This window comes from Strigops habroptila, chromosome 14 (genome assembly GCF_004027225.2).
Source record: "Strigops habroptila isolate Jane chromosome 14, bStrHab1.2.pri, whole genome shotgun sequence".
Taxonomy (NCBI): domain Eukaryota; kingdom Metazoa; phylum Chordata; class Aves; order Psittaciformes; family Psittacidae; genus Strigops; species Strigops habroptila.
The window spans coordinates 9,396,905-9,416,154 of NC_044290.2; the positions used below are offsets into that span (position 1 = coordinate 9,396,905).

At 36.5% G+C, this 19,250-nt stretch overlaps 1 protein-coding gene and 1 long non-coding RNA gene across 9 annotated transcripts in view; both read left to right on the forward strand.

Annotated features, from left to right (window-relative positions):
- HELZ (helicase with zinc finger) overlaps window positions 1–19,250 on the forward strand; it is an 86,509-nt gene that overhangs the window by 36,926 nt on the left and 30,333 nt on the right. For 7 of the 8 annotated variants that reach the window (XM_030506355.1, XM_030506357.1, XM_030506349.1 and 4 more), the window contains 6 exons: window positions 2,210–2,543; window positions 6,924–7,054; window positions 9,480–9,659; window positions 10,169–10,273; window positions 17,081–17,259; window positions 18,774–18,892. In XM_030506355.1, coding sequence (XP_030362215.1) covers window positions 2,210–2,543; window positions 6,924–7,054; window positions 9,480–9,659; window positions 10,169–10,273; window positions 17,081–17,259; window positions 18,774–18,892 — 1,048 coding nt within the window. The remainder of the gene's footprint in view (window positions 1–2,209; window positions 2,544–6,923; window positions 7,055–9,479; window positions 9,660–10,168; window positions 10,274–17,080; window positions 17,260–18,773; window positions 18,893–19,250) is intronic. The other variant, XM_030506352.1, reaches the window with a different exon arrangement.
- On the forward strand, window positions 8,362–8,629 carry LOC115616733. The gene is made up of 2 exons (XR_003994374.1): window positions 8,362–8,397; window positions 8,475–8,629. It is a non-coding gene; the product is annotated as an uncharacterized LOC115616733 (long non-coding RNA).

The window sequence follows — 19,250 nt, forward strand, 5'->3', positions numbered from 1 at the left end:
ACAGAGCAGATTTATCCTAAAGGCTGTGAAAACATAAAATACTGGCTTTGATGGAAAATAAATTTGCTTTTGTCATTACTGTATCTTACATTTATCAATACGTAGGTAGGTGTCAGACTGCACACCCTGTCTGAACTCTGCATGTGTAAATGTGAGAGCAAATGTGTTGAATGTACTTTTAAAAAAGTGTTATATGGGGCTTTGTTCAAAATGGGTTTATTTGCCTTTGGGGAATTTATTGTTTGCTTTGGTACTGGATGGATTAATGATTTATGAAGTCTTTCTTTAATTTCTGTGTTTTTAAATAGGAACAATGGGTTGGTTTTTTTTTTTTTTTTTTAGCTAGTTTCATTAGCACTGCCATTGGGCTGGGTTTTTGCACTGCTTAGGAGAAAACATAAGTTTTTGTTTGATTTGTATCAGCCTGACTGAAAACCTCATTTTGTATAAACCAGTAAAATAGGGGTGAGGAATGGATGAAAACAGCAACTTTTGATTTTTTAAATCTTAGAGGATTTTGTAGTTTAACAGTTTGCCAGAAGGTGTCAGCTTGCTCACTGGAAATTGCTTTATGCTCTCTAAACCTTAGACTCCCTTTAGCACAGCAGAGTCAGTTCAGTCATTTATGAAGACACTGACTTGTGCCTTGTCTCAGAATGGCGGTAATACTGTGTTCCAGCACGTGTTTGCAAATCTGACCTTGAGAACAAGCTGATACACATTCAGTAGCAGAGGAATTCAACTTTAGGAAAGTCTTAACAAAATCAATTCACAATAGCAAGTGATTGTATCTTAGTAATGATGCTGAGCTCTTGGTTTCTGGGTTAAACATTTTATACAGTATTTTAACTATCCTCTGAATGAGATATAAGCTGGTTTAGATGATGTTAACTTGCTGATAGCTCCTTTGGAATAGTGCAGTGCTTGTATAGAGGAAAGCTTGTTTTTTGTTTAGTTTTGGGGTTTTTTTAAGCACATGTGGAGATTGGGTTACATTTAATTCTAGTGAAGTACATGCTTTTCAGTGATTGCTTTAACTGTAGCTTGTGCAGTAACATCTGTGGTTAGTGATGGACTGAACAAATCCGTGCTCAGTAAGAAACATCTCTTGCTTTTTGAGTGGAGGAGTGTGAAATTTGGATTTGATTTTCTGCCCATATTCTGTAGAGAAGCAAGTACCACGAGGGGGCAAACTTGCAGTTTTTGTGCAATACTCATGATTTGCCAGATAGGAAAACAATAGCTTTGGTTCAGTAGATTTTTAATTACCAAATGAGCTCAAATCATTTCTGAAAACCTTTGGTTTTCACTTTTTATTTTTTTTCCTATAATTTGTTGCAAATTCAGGAAAAAGTTACTGAGAACTGAATATTGTTGGTGTGCCAGACTTTTTTCCCCTTCTAAAACCAGGTTGAAGCAGTCTGTTTAAAACAAACCCCAGCACTCTAGGAAGAGATTGCTCTGTATTGGTGAGAGGTGAATAAAGTGTGTGAATAAGTCACTCCAATGTGTTCTGCATGTGGCTTCTAAGAATGAATTTGTTACATCTCTGATTGCAGGAGGAACTTGCTGCTAGTAGGAATTCTGTGGATAGATGGTTTATATGGCTGAGCCTGTGATGCCATTCCCTGATTTCAGATAAATTTTCTCATCATGCATACATTCTGATTTATTTTCCTTTTTTTCCCCAGAAATTTTAATCAATCCCTCTGTATTATAGGTATAATAATACCATTTACCTTTTGAGATGTAGATTACCCTCTGTGGTATGCAGCCTGGAAGAGATAAGTGAAATAAATAGGAATCTTACTCTGCTCTATGCCTGCACGTCTCTCCTTGAATACCTAACATAAGCTTACAAACTATTTAAATAGAAATTGTCTGCTTTAGGACATGCACAGCAACTCGAATTCAGCCTAAACTTCTTTTGGTCTCAGATATTATCTAGTATTTTGATTCTTTCTTGTGAGGGTTCTTTTTGTAAGCCTCAAAGATGTTAGTTCTTTTATATATATGTTTTATAGGCTATAATCAAAAGGAAAATGTGTGAACATTTGGCAGCATGTACTTAGGGAGGGCCAGTTTTGCTGTACTTCATGTTTAAAAGTTACACATTCAGAATGTAAGGCAGTGAGTCTTCAGTCTGAATACATGACATTTCTGAATGCGAGAGGACTTTTCTGCACTGACTCGATGCTTTCTTACTTAGGTTCAACATAAAAGTGCAATTGCAGATCGTAGCAAGCTTCATGCTCACTGGTGTTTCTGGAGGTGCAAAGTACGCCCAAAATGGACAACTTTTTGGCCGCTTTAAGCTCACTGAAACGCTTTCGGAAGATACTTTGGCTGGACGGCTGGTGATGACCAAAGTCAATGCTGTTTATTTATTGCCTGTCACTAAAGAGAAGTCAGCACAGACCCAAGGAACCAAAGAGAAGGTTTATGAAGCAGCTATTGAGGAGAAAACAAAAGATTATATCTTCTTGAGGGTATCCAGGGAATGCTGCGAAGAACTTAATCTTCGGGCAGATTGTGAAATGCAGGTAAGTCTGAGTGGAAGTGCTTTTGGTGTGGGAACTGTTTGTATTGTGTCTGTTTTGGCTCCACCCAAAACAATTGCTTGAAGATATGAAAAGGAATTTTGTTGTCATCATACACAGAAAGCAGAGCACGGAGGAGAATTTCAGATAGGTGAAATCTTTCTCTACATAAATATACACATATGTATGTGTGGTTTGTATATATGAGTCTTACTATATGGAAAATGAATTAGTATTTTAGAACTGTGGTAGTGTAAAAATATGTTTTAATGAATTTAATTTGGCAAAATTCTTCTGAGATATTAGGCATGCTTGCAGGTTTTTGCTTGTATATCTCATGGTTTTCAGTGTTTGATTTGTAAGTTATCTTGGACATGGTTTTACATCTCTGGTTCAAATACAGAGCCCTCTGTGGACTTGCAAAGGAAAGCTTTATCTTATTTTCATTTTCCTGCAGGTAGGTGTTTGTGGGTAGTTCATGGGCTTTCTTCCACCAGACCTGCCCAGCCTCTCCCCTCTCATCTAAACCCACTGAATATATTGCTTACTTTTGCTGCCTGGACTTTTCTTTGGCTTATTCTCTCTGATGTGGCTTCCATCATTGTGTCTGTCATTGCTATTTTCACCAGAGACCTCAGGAGCCTTTTCTTAATGAAGTCAAAGGAGGGAGTTTTCTATTTCTGTGTTTTTATCAACAAACCAACCCCACAAAAAACAGACCCTAACCAAAAAAACAGCAAAACCAAACCAATAATCTCTGCTGCTCTTGGCATAGCCAGCTCGCTCTTTGATAACTTGCATCTTGGACTCTTTATTTTGTATCTTCTCAGTCTTTATGTTTGTGTCATTGTGGATTCCATTATTTGTTCCTAGGCCTGAGGTGAGATTAATTTTTAATAAGGTTTCTTGATGTTACAATTGGGCCTTGTGCTGTTTTCTGTGCCTATATCAGAACAAGGGAATATTGTCCTTCAGTGGAAGAGTCTAACTTGCAGTACTTCCTTGATGGAGATGATGAGGGTTGGTAGGTGAAGGCATGAGGAAGGTGAATAAATACCTTTATTATATATGTCCTGTGTTTCAGAATGATAATACTTGCCTCCATGGCTTTTGCTTCCCTGACACTTGTATCCAGGACAGATATTTATCTGTCTTGGAGGCATTCAGTCACAAAATGAGGATTTGTAACACTTTCGCTAGAGAAAATGGTGTTGGCAGGAAGATCAGGCTTTTGATTACTTTGCAGATAACATGACATGGGTGAGGACACTTTAAATATTAAATATTGTGTGGGTTGCAAACAACGAATTAGATGGAAATGCATATAAAGGAAGGCAAAGCTCTAATGAAGTTAAATACTTAAACTCCTCACCCGTCCCCAGTGTGTGTCTGCTGTGGAGCTTGATTGATCTTGTTACCAAACAGAAATAACCTCAAGTTAAGGTCACTAGAATTGTTTGAAATGAATGCGTTTTCACCAAAGGATTATCTCCTCCCATTCATTTTGTTTTGAAGAAACATATGCAAGCATCCTAATGTCTTAATTTAACATGGATAATTGGTCTGGGAAGACTTATGTTGTTCTGGGCTCTTGGTTTTGTGTTTGTTTTCTTAAAACAATAATTAAACTTACTAATTGATTCTATCAGAAACTCCTCTGGAATGCAGAATGAGCTGGGGCATCAGAAATGGCTTATTTTGCTTTGAGTGTCTTATAAAACTTCACCTGAGGCAGCAAATCTATTCTGCATGAAAAATTGGGTCTTAATTTGTTTGTAAAATCATTTAGTATATCATTCATGTGTCAGTGAACTGGTGGTCAAATCCTTACAGTGTTACCTATGTTTTAAGGAATTCTAATTGTGAGGAAACATTTTCTGATTAACTATTAACTGGAAATTTGGAAAGGGATTCTCAGGTTAGAACTGAGGATGTTGTAATTTGAATGTTTAGCCTTTTTATTAAAGGTGTTGGAAAGTCTGCTTAGTGGAGTTAGCATTCCCCATGGCATTCTCAGACACTGACAGAATTGCTTTCCTTCTGGCAGGTTTTGGTTAAGTTAGGTGGGTTGCTTCCTTTCCTCTTCTAATAATTCATCTTGGAAACTTCCTGATCACTTGTTTGCCTGTTGTCCTGGCTTAACCATAACAAATACACAGTTTTCCTTATATCAAGTGATGAAGGTAGGATGGAGTGAACAGGTGCTTTAAACCCCCTGGCTGCTGCTCTGCGTGGAGACCAAACTAACAGGCGACAGTTTTATTTTTGGAGTGTTTGTTCTGTGTCCTCTTCTGCGAAACTGGCAATAGATTAACTTCCTTTCCCACTGTTTTCTTACTGTGGAACATATATTAAAGCAGGTTACATGCCTCTCCTTCACAGATGGCCTCATTCAGTACTCTGCAACTGCAAATATAACTACTTGATTCCATCCAAACTGGATTAAAAACTAAGCAAATCAAAAGCAGGTGGTGAATGCAGGTAGATAATGAGGGGTATTTAATGTGAGGCACCTTGCTTGGACTCCCAGAAGGGACTATTGAAGTGTCACTCAGATGAGCATCACAGGTTTTCTACATTTAAATTATCATTGTTACATTGGGCGTTCTTTTGTCAGCCTTGGGCCTGTTTGAGCGTAGATATCTTCCCTGTATAGATCAAACTGTGAGGTTGGGACCATTGCCATTCCTGGGGAAGTCTCTTCCAAACATCTGTGGGATGTGGTTGAGTGGACAAATCGGCCCTGGGTAGGGCTGGATAGGCCAGAGCTTTGGAAGGAAAGGAAGCTTGAGGTCCCCCTTGGGCAGGATGAGCTGGTGCTGTCATTCCTGACAAGTGCTAAACTCCACTGCTCTGAAGACCACCGTATTTACTAAGGTAGTGGATAGGCATAAACTACACGATGGAACAGTGGGGAAAAAGATCCTTAAACGCTCATATGTCCTATTTACAAAACTTCTCTTAGCAGTTACAGTCACTTCAGTGAACTCTCTGCTTAAAGTTGTACAGATTTGTTACTGCCCTTTTCTCCAGCATTATGGTTATACATCTTGCTCTAAAATATGTTAGTCAAGATGAATATTTAATGTCTTTATATCTGCCAGAGACTGAAAGTTAATGGCTACGGTCTGCACTGATACAAGCAAACATTGTTTATTTACAGCAAAGCTAGTGCTGTAAATTTTATAGTGGTTTTATATGCTACATAATAATATAATATTTAAATATACTAGAAAATAAATGCTGAGAGCTATGTTTTGCAAATCCTTTAGTGATAGATAGCAATGATTTAACAAAAAAAAAAAACCCACACAAAACCAACCAACAACTAAAAATATGTCAGTGACTTGAAATTCTTCAGCAGCTTTAGGTGGTTTTATGCTGCTTTATATTAGTGCAAATAAATGTCAGATTTTGTATAAAGGCTTCTATTTTAGTTGTTAACACGTAGTTCTCGGGCATAATGCTCTGCTCAGATTCATTTGGGTTTGGATAGATTAATAAATGCAAATTTAAATATGTGTAAATGATAATCTGAGTGAACTGTTTTTATGAATTGTTTCCCCAGGAGCTGTTTTTATCCCATGTTCACATTTACAGTGTATTTTTCTCTTTGCTCTTTTAGTATACGTATGTAGAAACTAATTTCACTATTCATTGTTCAGTTCTGAATTTAATCAGGGATGTTACAGTGCTCTTCATGTTGTTTCTGGCTTTGTACCAGGGTTTTGTTGGCATTATCTTTTATTTACTAGCATTATAACATAAGTAATTGAGAGAACAAAAAAATGAATGTATTGATAAGTAACAAAGTGTGAGAAATTAACTTTTGGAGAGCCCTAATAATTGAACATAAATAACAAGTTATGTTATTGCAGAATGTTTGACTAGAAATAAATAATGTTTGGGGTTTATCTCTGCTGGTCACACATCTGATTTATGTCATCTGTTGAGCCGTGAAAATTTCTGGTCTGTTGCTTTTCTGAGGTGGTTCTTACAATAAGGGATGGAAGCTTCTGTTTGCAAAAACAATGTTTTAGGACAAGAATATTTTCTAGGAGTATTTTTTATATTAAAAAAAATAATTGCAAGAATACTTTCCCTTTAATTTTTTTCTGAAAGTACAGTGGGATCTAATCTTAAAAGTCAAACAACAGAATTACGTGAGGGAAAATGCTGTATTTATCTTTGCTTCAAAACAAAAAGGAGCAAATTAATTTTACCACAGATCTTTTGATTGAATGATGTTTACTGCTTTCTTCTCAGAGTCTGTAGTTTGCAGGAAGGTAAAAATATATCATATGCAGTAAAGTCTGAAGAGTGTTTCCCAAAGTAGTCGTTTTTAGTTCACTTCTTTGTTTCTTCATCCGTTTTGTGCTGCAGGTTGAACTTCAGTTTCAGTTAAATCGCTTACCCCTCTGTGAAATGCATTATGCTTTGGACAGGATTAAGGACAACAGTATTTTATTTCCAGATGTCAGCATGACTCCCACCATCCCCTGGAGTCCCAACAGGTATGAGAATGCAAACACTTTAATATCAAAGATTGTATGGTGATGTGTACTGAATTTCTCATAACAGATGGCTGAAACCTGCCCTAGAACAAGAAACCTGCCTTGCTGTTCTTTAATGGTGAGGATGGTTCAGAGAAGGGAGTGAAGCTGTTCTAAAGAAAACAAGAAAAGTGATTCTCTGAGGACCAGAATCTGTTGATTGGTTTTCCCTACAATTGAGCTGTGGTTTTATAGGCATTGCAGTTGCATAGCAGCTGTAGAAAGCAAATCTGCTATTGTTGCTCACTCTTCTGTTTTTCACTGAAAATATGCATGATGCTTTGTAGGAATGAAAATACCAGTTCCAAGGAGTTTTCTGAGCAGGATCTCAAGTGTGCAGACTCCTATTTGCAAGGAGTGATCCATTAGTACTTCTGGATTTTGATGCAATGAGCCCAAATTTAGACATATTGTTGAATGGGATGACTAAGAATGGTGTGGGAATGAGCATTGGAAGGACCAGCACTGCACTTGCAAGCAGTCCTGAGATTCTTTGTATACGTGTCTTACAGCTTCCTTTATGAAATTGTGAACCCCTATGTTCTATAAATACTTATAAGGAAACTTAAAGCTGATGCAGTGAAAATAGTTTGTCTCGAAGAGGAAACTTAGGGAAGAGAAATGTGAGGCTATGTTGCTCAGGGAATATGGTCAGTATTCTTGCTGCATGGGGAAGGATAAAAGAGGCATGAGGTTTCTGTACTTAGAAACCAGGGAAATGAGAGGTATGTGGAACTGATATCCTGTTCAGCATGCAAGGAGTTGTATGGTGTCTTGAAGGTGAGAATGAAGAGTGATTGTGGTGCAGTACAAATCAGAAGATAGCTCAAGGATTAAAAGGAAAGGGATCTGGCCAGAAACCTGAGACAGCGAGATAATGTGAGACAAAAATTACTGGAAAAATTTTAGTTTGGAAGTGTAGGAAGAGCAGAGACAATAAAAGGGTGGGAGCAGTGCTCTTCGTGGGGATGATTGCTGCATGCATCAAAGCTTTGACAGTACGGGCAGAAAGAAGAGGAATAGTTGGTCAGTGACAATCCCCTGACTTAGTAAAGTTTTGAGTGAATCTCACAAGGGAATGGTGTTTAAGAAGAGTTTGGAAGTTAGCAGTGTTTTCAATAGAAAGAAGGTAAGTCAATAAAGCGAGAACTTTTATCTTCTCTGTAGTTAATATTTATTTGTATAATGTTTTGATATGTTTTATATACATAAATGATACATATAATGGTTATAGTTCAGTTTAACTCAGTGTAATAAGCATCTGTTGGCTTGGTTTGTCCTACCTGGAGAATCAGTACTTCTGAGTGATTGAAAAATGTATATTTTCAATATATTTAAATATATATTTTATATATTTCAATATATAAAAATATATTTATAGCTTTTAGAAATCTTTCCCTCTCTTTTTCTTCTATTTTTGTTTCATGTCCCTATTACTTTCCAGTATTTCGTGGAGTCTCCTGCCAGCTTGTTGTTCATAGCTGCCTTAAAAGTTGGGAAGTCAGTCAATTCCCTCTTGATTTTACTCCCTGTTACTACCTACTACTGAATAGAAACTTCCCCAGTCTGTAAGAAGCACAGTTCTTGTACCAAAGCAGATCACATTACCAAAGTATGGCCATATGTGCAGCAGTGACAGGTGGCTTTTACAATGCATGTCTAGTTCTAAATCTGTCAGTGGGAATATTAAAAACTGTGTCTACAGATCTTTAACCTCTTATGCTCATTGGAATTTTCTGAAAGAATCTTCCTCTTAATGCTGGTATCACTAGTTGCTTACAGCAAAAATCCTTTCTTTTAGACTGCTTTCCCATTAGAGGTATGTGCATTAGTGATTTAAAAAGCAAAAGGCAAAAAGAAGTTTGTAGTTATTGACAGCTATTAAGTTTTTTAGTTGTTTTTTAATTTCATCATGGATAAATTTTACCAAGCCCTGGGGCGGTTTTACTGTTGACTTTTAAAGTTGACAACATAAATACTGCAGGAAGGAACCATAACTGAAGTTACATTTTGCATATTAATAGTAGAAAGTTGTTGTATGTTTACTTGCCTTTGTTATCAGGTGATGGTGCAGCGTCTGCTTTTTCTGCAACGTGTTCTATGCAGGTTAATTATTGTTAGGTGAGATAACGTAAATTGAGAAGTAGTCAGAAAAAAAAAAACCCAAAACCCCAACTCGTTTATTGCAAATACCAAATTTTTATGATTAAAGCATGTGATTATTTTCCTAGATTTGTTGATTTATTTCATTGTGCCTCAATGCCACGATATTAGCATATAAGCTCTTTAATTTATTTATAGCTTTTAGAAATTATACCTCCTTTTATTTCTGACAGTGCATTGCCATAGCTTCTGTTTTAAAACTCTGTTGTCTCCTTTTGTACAGACAATGGGATGAGCAGTTGGACCCTCGACTAAACGCTAAGCAGAAAGAGGCTGTTCTGGCTATCACTACTCCACTTTCAATACAACTGCCTCCTGTTCTTATCATCGGTCCCTATGGGACAGGAAAAACGTTCACTCTGGCTCAGGCAGTCAAGCACATACTCCAACAACAGGATACTAGGTGAGATGGGGCACTAAATATAGGGTGAATCTTGATTAGCAGAAATGTAGTTTTTTACTTAAAAGGTAGAAATGTAGAATTTCCATCCAGCTTAAAAACAAACAAACCCCAAGCCATCCGTCATTGTTTTCAATGAGAAAGTAATTTTATAGTCTTAGCCTGTAGTTTCCATTTGGAATGAAACTAATTAAAATTGACAATATGTAGATGACTGTGATTTGCTCGATATGGAAAGTTTGGCAGTATGTTAGATAATAAAAGCTGTTCCGTGCTTAAAATCAAGTCTAGATTAATAATCACAAAATAATTATTGAAAAACTGTTTGAATTTCTCCTAACTGAAGAATTTGAGTTAAAGGGCTGAATCATGCCAACTATGGTAGGTTAGAGACTAGTTTCATTAAGACAAATATGCAGGAAGATGGCCACTGTTTCCTTTTTTTTGTATTCTACTGCTTTGAATTGTTTTCTGTTTCTTCATTGCTTTTTTATTTGCACCATTTATTCCAGCAGGATTCTCATTTGCACCCATTCTAATAGTGCTGCTGATCTCTACATAAAGGATTATTTACATCCATATGTAGAAGCAGGCAATCCCCAGGCAAGACCTCTCAGGTATTTTTTTAAGGCTTATTATGTATCTATAAAATACTATTCTTAAGAAAAGGTGTCTATAAAAAAAGGTTAAAGAACTTCTAAAACATAAAAGCATATTGGCATTACCAGCAGTGCTTTTAAAAACATAGACTAAAAGGACCGTGAAACATTGTCAACATAATTTTGGGTCATTTATTAAATAAAAATAAAGACATCCTTTTTTAAGCTTTTATTATTCTACTGATAAATGTGTCTTTCCTAATGAGCAAACTTTTGATATGCTCCTCTAAAAGCTACTATGATAAAATCAAATGCACTTTAATTGTATTTTAATTCCAGAACATTTTGACTCACACTTCCAATGATAGTTTGGAAACTGGGGGCTACCCACCTGGCTTTTTGAGGAATAACTTTGATGTCATAGGAGCTACATATATAGAGAATCATGTGAAAGTAGTTTGGCTTCTTCTGATAAGTCAGGTTGAAGTCATTGTGTATGTGGTTAAATGTACTTACAGTGGGGATTTTGGGGAAGTTAAGGAAAAAAAATGAAGAAGAGGTAGAAACTTCAGGAGCAAGGAGGGTAAACTTGCATAGAAACAGTTAAGGAGGAGTTATTTAAAGGCAGAAACTGGCTCCTGGGAATATTTTGTGCACTAATCACAATATATGCTGCTAGGTTGGGGTGTATTTTTTTAAACTATAGGCATAATTTTCTGAATGCCAGTCTGTGAGTTTAATATATTGCTAAGAAAATGCCTCTTTATGTTTGCTTCTTAGCTGTTAAAAGCTATTCTGGACTTACAGTTTATGCAATGTTAGTAAAGCCAATGAAGTTGTGTGAAAGGGGTAGATTTACAACAGCTGTAAATTCCCTTAGGTTTGGTGGCTTTAGTTGCCGTGTGACATTTTACAGACACTGAGGATCTGGCCAAGGAAAAGAAGGCAGCTTATTTTTGAATAGTTACTTTTGATCTGCTTGCATTTTAACACAGATTGTCTTGAGGTGATTTGTAAAGCACTTTGCGATGAAAAGCATTGTGGTGTCTTAATTCTGTGGTGGGAAAGAATGTGTGTAACTGACACTTTTGGGAATACTGAATCGTGATTTAACAGAGCAAGGAATTAAAGTTAAATGCAATTTTTTTTGTGGTTGCCAGGCTTTTGCTACCTTCTTTTATGTGCTGTATTCAACTATATAGTCCAGTCTCAGAAATACTTCTGGAAAACAAACATAAACAAAAGTGATATTTTCCTTATGCTTAAAATATATGTATGCATACTAGCCAAGGAAATTACAGCACATAATTTAAAGCCACTGAATGTTTGAATTTAAGTATAATTGTCATAGTATTTGTTATGAGGCCTTCAGAAAGTGCTGCTGTGGATTGTATGATATTGCTCAAATAGTCATGATACCTCTGTAAAAAGTTTTCAGAAATGGAGGAACCTTTGGAATTGTGCATATATATTTGTGGATCCACAAATATGTATGTCTTCAAATAAAACTTATTACATATAATTGAGAGGGAGATGTTTGAAAGCTAACCAAGTATCGGCCTTATCTGGCAGGAGTTAAAGGGTTAATTTATCTGAATTGAAAGCTGGAGCTGTGTGAGACTCCTACCATGAAATTAATTGTGGATCTGTTCCCTCGCTTTTTAGACTGTTCTTAAGATACATTTTCAAATTAACATTGTTAGTGTAAACAGGGTGCTCGGAGCCTCTTGCAGTATTCCAAAGGAAACATCAAGTGGAGCAGCAGCAGTTAATTATCAAAGCTGGATGTGCTACTTGCAGAGTTTTGTGTTTCTAAATGGCTGAATAGTTGGCTTTAGATTTTTCTTCCTTATTTACTCTACAAGTGATGAGTTGGCTTAATAGTATCCTGGCTAAAAATGTTTCCATAGCTTAGTGGGGAGCACCATAATATTTATGTTGTTTTTAAAGAAGGAAAACTAAATTATCTAACACCCACTGAGTACCGAGAACTGTGTGACTACTTCTGTATATTTCTGTGGGTAAGATGTACACTAAATAAATTACCCTGTCAATGATGCGACATAAAAGTTTGAAGCCTGGAGTTTGGGTATTTTTGTGTAAATATCATATTATAAATTCATATTTTTTTTCTAACAAAATAACTTTCTGTGCCCTTTAGAAAGTGCAAAGTCAGAACGAACACTGAGAATTTATGTCGAGTCTAAGTTCTGCACCTAAACAAAATACCAGTGAAGCCTGAAGGCCAAATTCTCCTAGTCCTGCTGCCCATAAACAAATTCGTACCCAGGAAAAAAAATGCCCTTGGGTTTGATGAGATGATTCAACTGTATTAGGGGTACACTCCAAACCCTGACTCTCACTGAAGAAACTTGACACTGAAATGATTTTGTTATACTTATGTAAATTAATGCAGATGTGTTTCTGAAATAAACCAACCCCAATCATAACCTACAGTTAAGAGGAAAGAGCCTTCAACTAAGTGCTTCTGTTAGGTGCTAAACACTTGATTTTCAGTGTGGAGAAGCAGGGACCTTTAGATGGTGAGTCAGAGCCATGGTCAGGGACACCTTCCACTAGACCAGGTTGTCCGTCTATCTTGGCCTTGCACACTTCCTGTGGTTAGAGTATATACCCTCCCAAAAACCTCAGTCAAGACCTAGGGAGCAGATAGTAGCAGTTTCTCTCTCAGAAACACTCTATGTTTCTGGGCATATAGTGGTTGAGGTATCTACTGTTCATTACTATCGTTTTACTTGCATATTTCAAATCTAGTTGCATCCATACACTGGTTTTTGTATGTAATACCAAGGGGAAAGAGGTTGATACTGCTTTTATCTCTATTTTTAATATTTTTATTTCTATTTATGCCTAACATGTCATTGCTGTCAGTTCAGCAATGTCAGAAAGTAAGTTGATTCTGTTTAAAATCTCTCAGCTGAAACCTCTTCAGTTAATCTTTCAAATACTTAAATCATAACATGTATGCATAAGTACTGCTGTAGCCTGAAACCAGGCAGCTTTAGCATGTGGCTGCTAGATTCAGGAGATACCCAGACTATAAAAATTAATCAATGGGAGCAAACCAGAGTTTGAATTGAAACAAAGCAAACAAAAACCACAACCCAAACCAGAAACCCAACAGGTTTTAAAGAACTATTGTCCTCTTTTCCAAATTGGCAGGAGTAGTTCTTGTACTGAACCTGGTATTAATGTGTCTTATCAAATGTTAGTTTGTAGAAGAAATGCCTCTTTAGCCATGTAGAAGAAATGCCTCTTTAGCCCTTCACTTATCTTCTTGAAACTCTAGCTTCTATCTATCTTATGCCATCCTCAGAGGAAAATTGATTAAAAGAGGTAACTGTCAGGTTGTAAGACAAGTTCTTCACATGTTTTCTGTATCCCTGGGAACATGCTTGTTTGTGAGAATGAGCCTCTCTTTGGAGGTAGAGCAAAAGAAATGGAAGAGGGAAATCAGGTGCTTATCAAGTTTTCTTTAGACTTTTTGGGTTTACTTAGAGATTTATTATTTTATTTTTAATAGTCTTTTAACAGAGGCATGAAATTAGACTGCTGGGTTCTTTTTCCTCTAAGCTTCTGTGTTCCTTTTCCTTGAGGGATTTCAGGTGAGAAATAAGTGCACAAAATCTGAGGAGCTGGGATTGGAGTTTCTTCACGGAGTTCTTTGGAGCACAGCCTGAAGGGAGGATCCTGGTGTTTATATCAAGAACTGGGAGGAGTTGTGTTTTCCAGTTCAGAACAGGGGAAAAAAGTTTTGAGGAGCTTTAATTAGTCCCCAGTCACTCTGTCTTAAAGAGACATGAGAAGTAAAAGTCGCTTTTGTAGGACAGGAGTGACACGAAACTCTCGTTTAGCCTCCCTCAGAGGTTCTGACTCTGCCTTTACTAACTTACAGAAGTGTATTTTAAGTGATTTAGGAGCAGTCCAAGCCTGAAACATGAACAAGGACGTGATTATGATTCTAAATTACTGATATAAATTCACTGCTTTTGCAAATAGTCTGTCGTACAAAGTGATACTTTGATGGAACTTTACCAACGGGAGCAAACCATGAAATATTAGGAAATACTCAATTTCACTAACATTTAATAGAAATACTAGGGCAAATTTATTTTTTTTAATGTAATGGCTGGAAAGTTGATGGACAAATAGACAGGTTAGCTGGCAGTTTGTTCCATTCTTTGACTCATTGGCTAGAGACCCATAGAAATGAAGGCTTTTGTTGTAGATATCCAGATGCCACATTTAGAAATAAAGGTGGTATGAATTTCCATGCGAGATGCAGATTCTTTGTATGTTAACTGAGTATTAGGAAGTACAGTGGATATACTCAGTACTTTTGCTTTCACAGGATTGAGTCCCTAACCTGTAATCTTCTGTGAGTTCTAATAGTAACTTCGCTGCCTGTGTTTTGCATAAACGTTAGCCTTCAAAGTTTTAATTTCTCCGGAATTGAAGTCTTGATGTGAGGCACATGATGTGAGAAAATACACTCTCATGTGAGCTATGGCTGGGTTTTGGTTTTGTAGCTGCGGTTTTTGCTTGTTTGTTTAGTAACTACCTGACTGTGCTGGCATTTAGGTACTTTGCTGATGCAGGTATTAATATGAGAAGGTTAGTTGCTTGTTTCATCGGAAGTTAAGGGTATATTGCAGGGAGAAACGTTATGATTTGTGGTAAGCTGGTAAAACCCAGTAATAGGTTCCTTAACTTCAAGAAAAAAGAAATCCTGATAATGAAATTACAAGAGACTTTGTTAGCCCAAATTGCACCTGAGAAAGAAATCAGTGTGGCTTACGTATACCATGACATTTTCGAAGTAGTCACATCTCTCAGGTGTTTTTGTGCCAGTGGTGAATAATAGCTCTGGGATACCTTTTTGATCTGACATCAAAATATATTAATGGGTAAGCAGCAATGCAGTTTGAAATGCTGTCAGCCAATCTGTGAGTCACACATAGTTGAATTTTGGTAATAAAAGACAGTGCATGGTATAATAATGTCTAATAACCATAATATTTTGCATTTCAATAACACCTTTCATCCAAGAATCTCAAAGTGCTTTACAAACATAAACTCACGATAAACTCATTAATCCTCACAGTGCTCCTGTGAGAGGGTAGGTAAGTATTGCCCTCAGTTAAGACTGAGAAATGGAGTCATATGAAAGCTGGATGAAGGCTGGGATAAATAGAGCAGGGTTATCTTGCTCCTGCTACCTATTAGGCTGTGTTGTTATGGTGATGTAATAACAATTTGTCAAATAAGGCTTAGCAGTTCAGTGACTGATAAGGAATAATGTTAGAAGTTTCTTGTTCTGGGAACGTCTCAGGAGCGTGGTGTTTGTTCCCACCCTGAACCCAGGCTTAACTAGAGTTACCTTTGGTCTTCAAGTGTCCATTTTGGTTGGTTGTGTTGTCAAATTAAAAATCCCTTCAGAATATGCAAAGGCCTTTGCTCCTCTTTGCATTTCATTTTGTGCTTATTGTTCAAAATGGATATTGTATTTTCACAAACCAAATTTATACTGAGCCTTATAATTGTTTCTCTCACGTTGTATCGAACTGAGCTGTAATTTTCAAACGTGGGTGGACATGTGAAATCCAAACTCCAGCCAGTGCAATGCATGTAGGTGCATAATTACACTTTTCCAAATACTTGATTAAGGGTTTGGGATTTGAAATAGTGCAGGTGAAAATAAATAATGAATAGATAAACCAAAGAGCATTAAATCCCATATTTAGAAGTGAAATTAGTTGAAGTAATAGCATCTTAATTTGGTTTAGAATTAAACAAGAATAACTTTAATTCTGTATATTAATATTTCTACAATAGTTTCTTGTAGTTTAAAGGTTCTGCTATAGATGCAGTTCCTACTTGATAGAGATTATATTCTTGAGGAACACCCCACAGAGAAGCCATTTGAAATCTTTATCCAGATCCTCTGCTGGTGGGCTTTGGTGTATTCCTGTATCCCTCTGTGGAGTTACTTCTGCTCTGTTTTCTGGGGCAGTCGTTTTGTCTTCCCTGTTCCTCTTCCATTTATCTAGACTGGCTGTAGCATTTCATCACTTTTTAAGAAAAATTCATCATTGATGTCATGATATGGTAATTAAAATTATCTTGTGTGTCATGGAAAGATAAAGCCCAGTGCTTTGCTGGCAACGTCCTGATGTTTTAGACTCCAGCCATCCTTTTTGGCACTGTTTTCTCATTCTTTTATATAGTGTATTGTAATTATGCCCCTGTGTGATGGGCTAAGATGAATTTGCTTGCATATAGGGTGAATATACTGTTTGCTTCTTAGACCTCAGAAGACATATACTATGTGTAAAAGGAAGTACAGGATTTTATTGATGTCTTTTGAATTATTTTTTTTAAGATCCTCTGGCTGCAGTTGCTGAAATGTGCAGAGCACTGCAGCTCTGGCAGGTCCAACACTATGGGCGGTATTTATATTTCAGCTGAGGAAATACTTCTTTACAAGGAGTTTACTGACAGTTTAAAATGAAATAGACATTGATGTGAGTGTTGCAGAACTTAAATGTGTGACGAATTTACAGATTTCTATATGTGAATTAATCCTTGGTAGCTGTTCATGTATGTAGTATTGCACTGCAGCAAATAATGGAAGGTAAATCCAAGACATTTTAGCATATTTTCGCATGTTATTCTGCATAGTTGTGATGTTTTTCTTCCTGAAGATTACATTTAGTACCAGAAAACAGAATATTAGCATTTGAAATATTAGGCTGTCACTGTGTTCAAATTGTATAGAAAATAAGTCCCCTTTTTCTTTTCTAGGGTATATTTCAGAAATCGCTGGGTAAAGACTGTCCACCCAGTTGTGCATCAGTACTGTTTGATTTCAAGCACACATTCCACCTTTCAGATGCCACAGAAAGAAGACATTCTTAAGCAACGAGTAGTAGTCGTTACTTTAAATACATCACAGTATCTATGTCAACTGGATCTTGAACCAGGTAAGATAATTTCTAAGTAAGAAGTGTCCATGCACGAGAATTACATTCCTCTTACCAGTGCCAGTTAGTTACCCAATGTTAAAAAATAAACAGTGATCATCTTAAAATGTTCTTTTCTTTTTTTTTTTTTTTTTTTTTTTTTAATGAATAAATCTTTATTACAATGCTAAAAACTCTGGCAGTCAAATTAACCTTTGGTTTATTCTGGTTTTTACTTGATTTAAAAATAAAGAACCATGATTTATGATCTGATGATTCTGAGATCCAAGACAGAAAATTCTGTTTGAGATTCTGACTTTCAATATAATGCTCAGTAAAGTCATTACTCAGTGGAGCATGTAAGCATAAATACACACGGAGAGCTTGTTTTCTGAATTGTTTAGCTTTGCAAAGAACTCCTGCACATACAAGGCCATGCAGTGTTAATGTGATACTTCCAGGGTTTTCTAAGTTGAAATATACTAGACTGTTTTTTGAGGGGCAGAGGCTCCTTAGCATTCATTGTTTTCTTGATCTCCAAATGAAATCCATCTGCTTTTTGGAGAAGGTAGAATTTTCTTATGGAAGTTATGGTTGGCTTTTTACGGCTACATTTAGGCATTTGTTGCAATAGAGAAAACGAATATGGAATTCTTGGTAAATATTTTCAGGTCTTTAGATGGAAGTAACTCCTTTGGCAATAAGCTCTGTATAGTCATTCCACAGTAATGTGTGTGCAGCTGTATGAAATTCATGTTTTCCAAAGAAAATTGCTACATTCCTATGCATATAATCTTAATTGAATGGTACAGTAAGTCCTCTAATACTTGGTTTTAAACCCTAATATATACCAATGTATAAAACCACGTCTCTTCTATACCTATCTTGAATTTACATTCCGTAAAATGTAAATCTACTGTGGCCCAGTTATCCAGTGCATAGATTCCCACCCACCCAGCAAACCTTTTGGTTCAATATTATAAGATTGAATTTAAATTTTCTTTCAATTTCTGTTTCTTTTCCCCCCTGAAATTCCTTAAAGCCCATAACCAGCAAAGTTCTCAGGTGTGTGTGCAAATTTAGTGGGAAATTTAGTATATAAAATAGCTAATAGGACGGAAGTATATGAGGAAATCTGTTTCATTGTCATCATCCAAAGCTCTTCAAGCCTCATAGTGATGATTTCTGAGTTGAGAGACCTCCTGAGGGAGGTCTGCCAAGAGACATTTCCTTTTGGTATAAGGAGAGCTCAGATAAAACACTTGTTTAACGTCACATGTATCAGAAGAAAGAGGCAGAACTGTGGGCTACTGCTAATGTCACTGGCAATCAGTTGAGCAGTGGTCATTTGATGGGTATGGAAATTGTTTGTGTGGTTTTTAGTAGTTGCTAGAAATTGTGTAAGACACTGAATTTTTTCTAGTTTTGGTTACCATCAGAATACAGAACTTGAGGTCCAATTTCTTGTATTATTATCACTGTTTATTTTATCGTATTTCAAGTTCCATTTATTTGCTGATATCTCTGGTTTGCAGGTTTTTTTACACACATTCTGTTAGACGAAGCTGCGCAAGCTATGGAGTGTGAAACTATTATGCCTCTAGCATTAGCTAATAAAAACACAAGAATTGTCTTGGCTGGAGACCATATGCAGGTAAGAGCTGTAGAATTGTTGATTGTTGAATGCCAAGTGTGTATATATATATTTCTATTTATATATTTTACGTTAATCTGCTCCACATTTCTGTGGTATGTAACATAGACTTACAGTATTACTTTAAGATGGAGACAACAGCATATTCTCACTTAGCAGAAAGGGAACTGAGGCGCAAAGTGAGTTGTCCAAGGTTACATAGGAAATCTGTGATAGAACAGACCTTGGCCCACTCAACTACTGATCTATATGCAAGTAAAATTTCATTTTAAAGAGAGAGATGCATACATTTTACCAGCCATAGAATAGAGGGGGAAACCAAGGAAAATCCAAGGGATGTTATTTCCATAAAGATAAG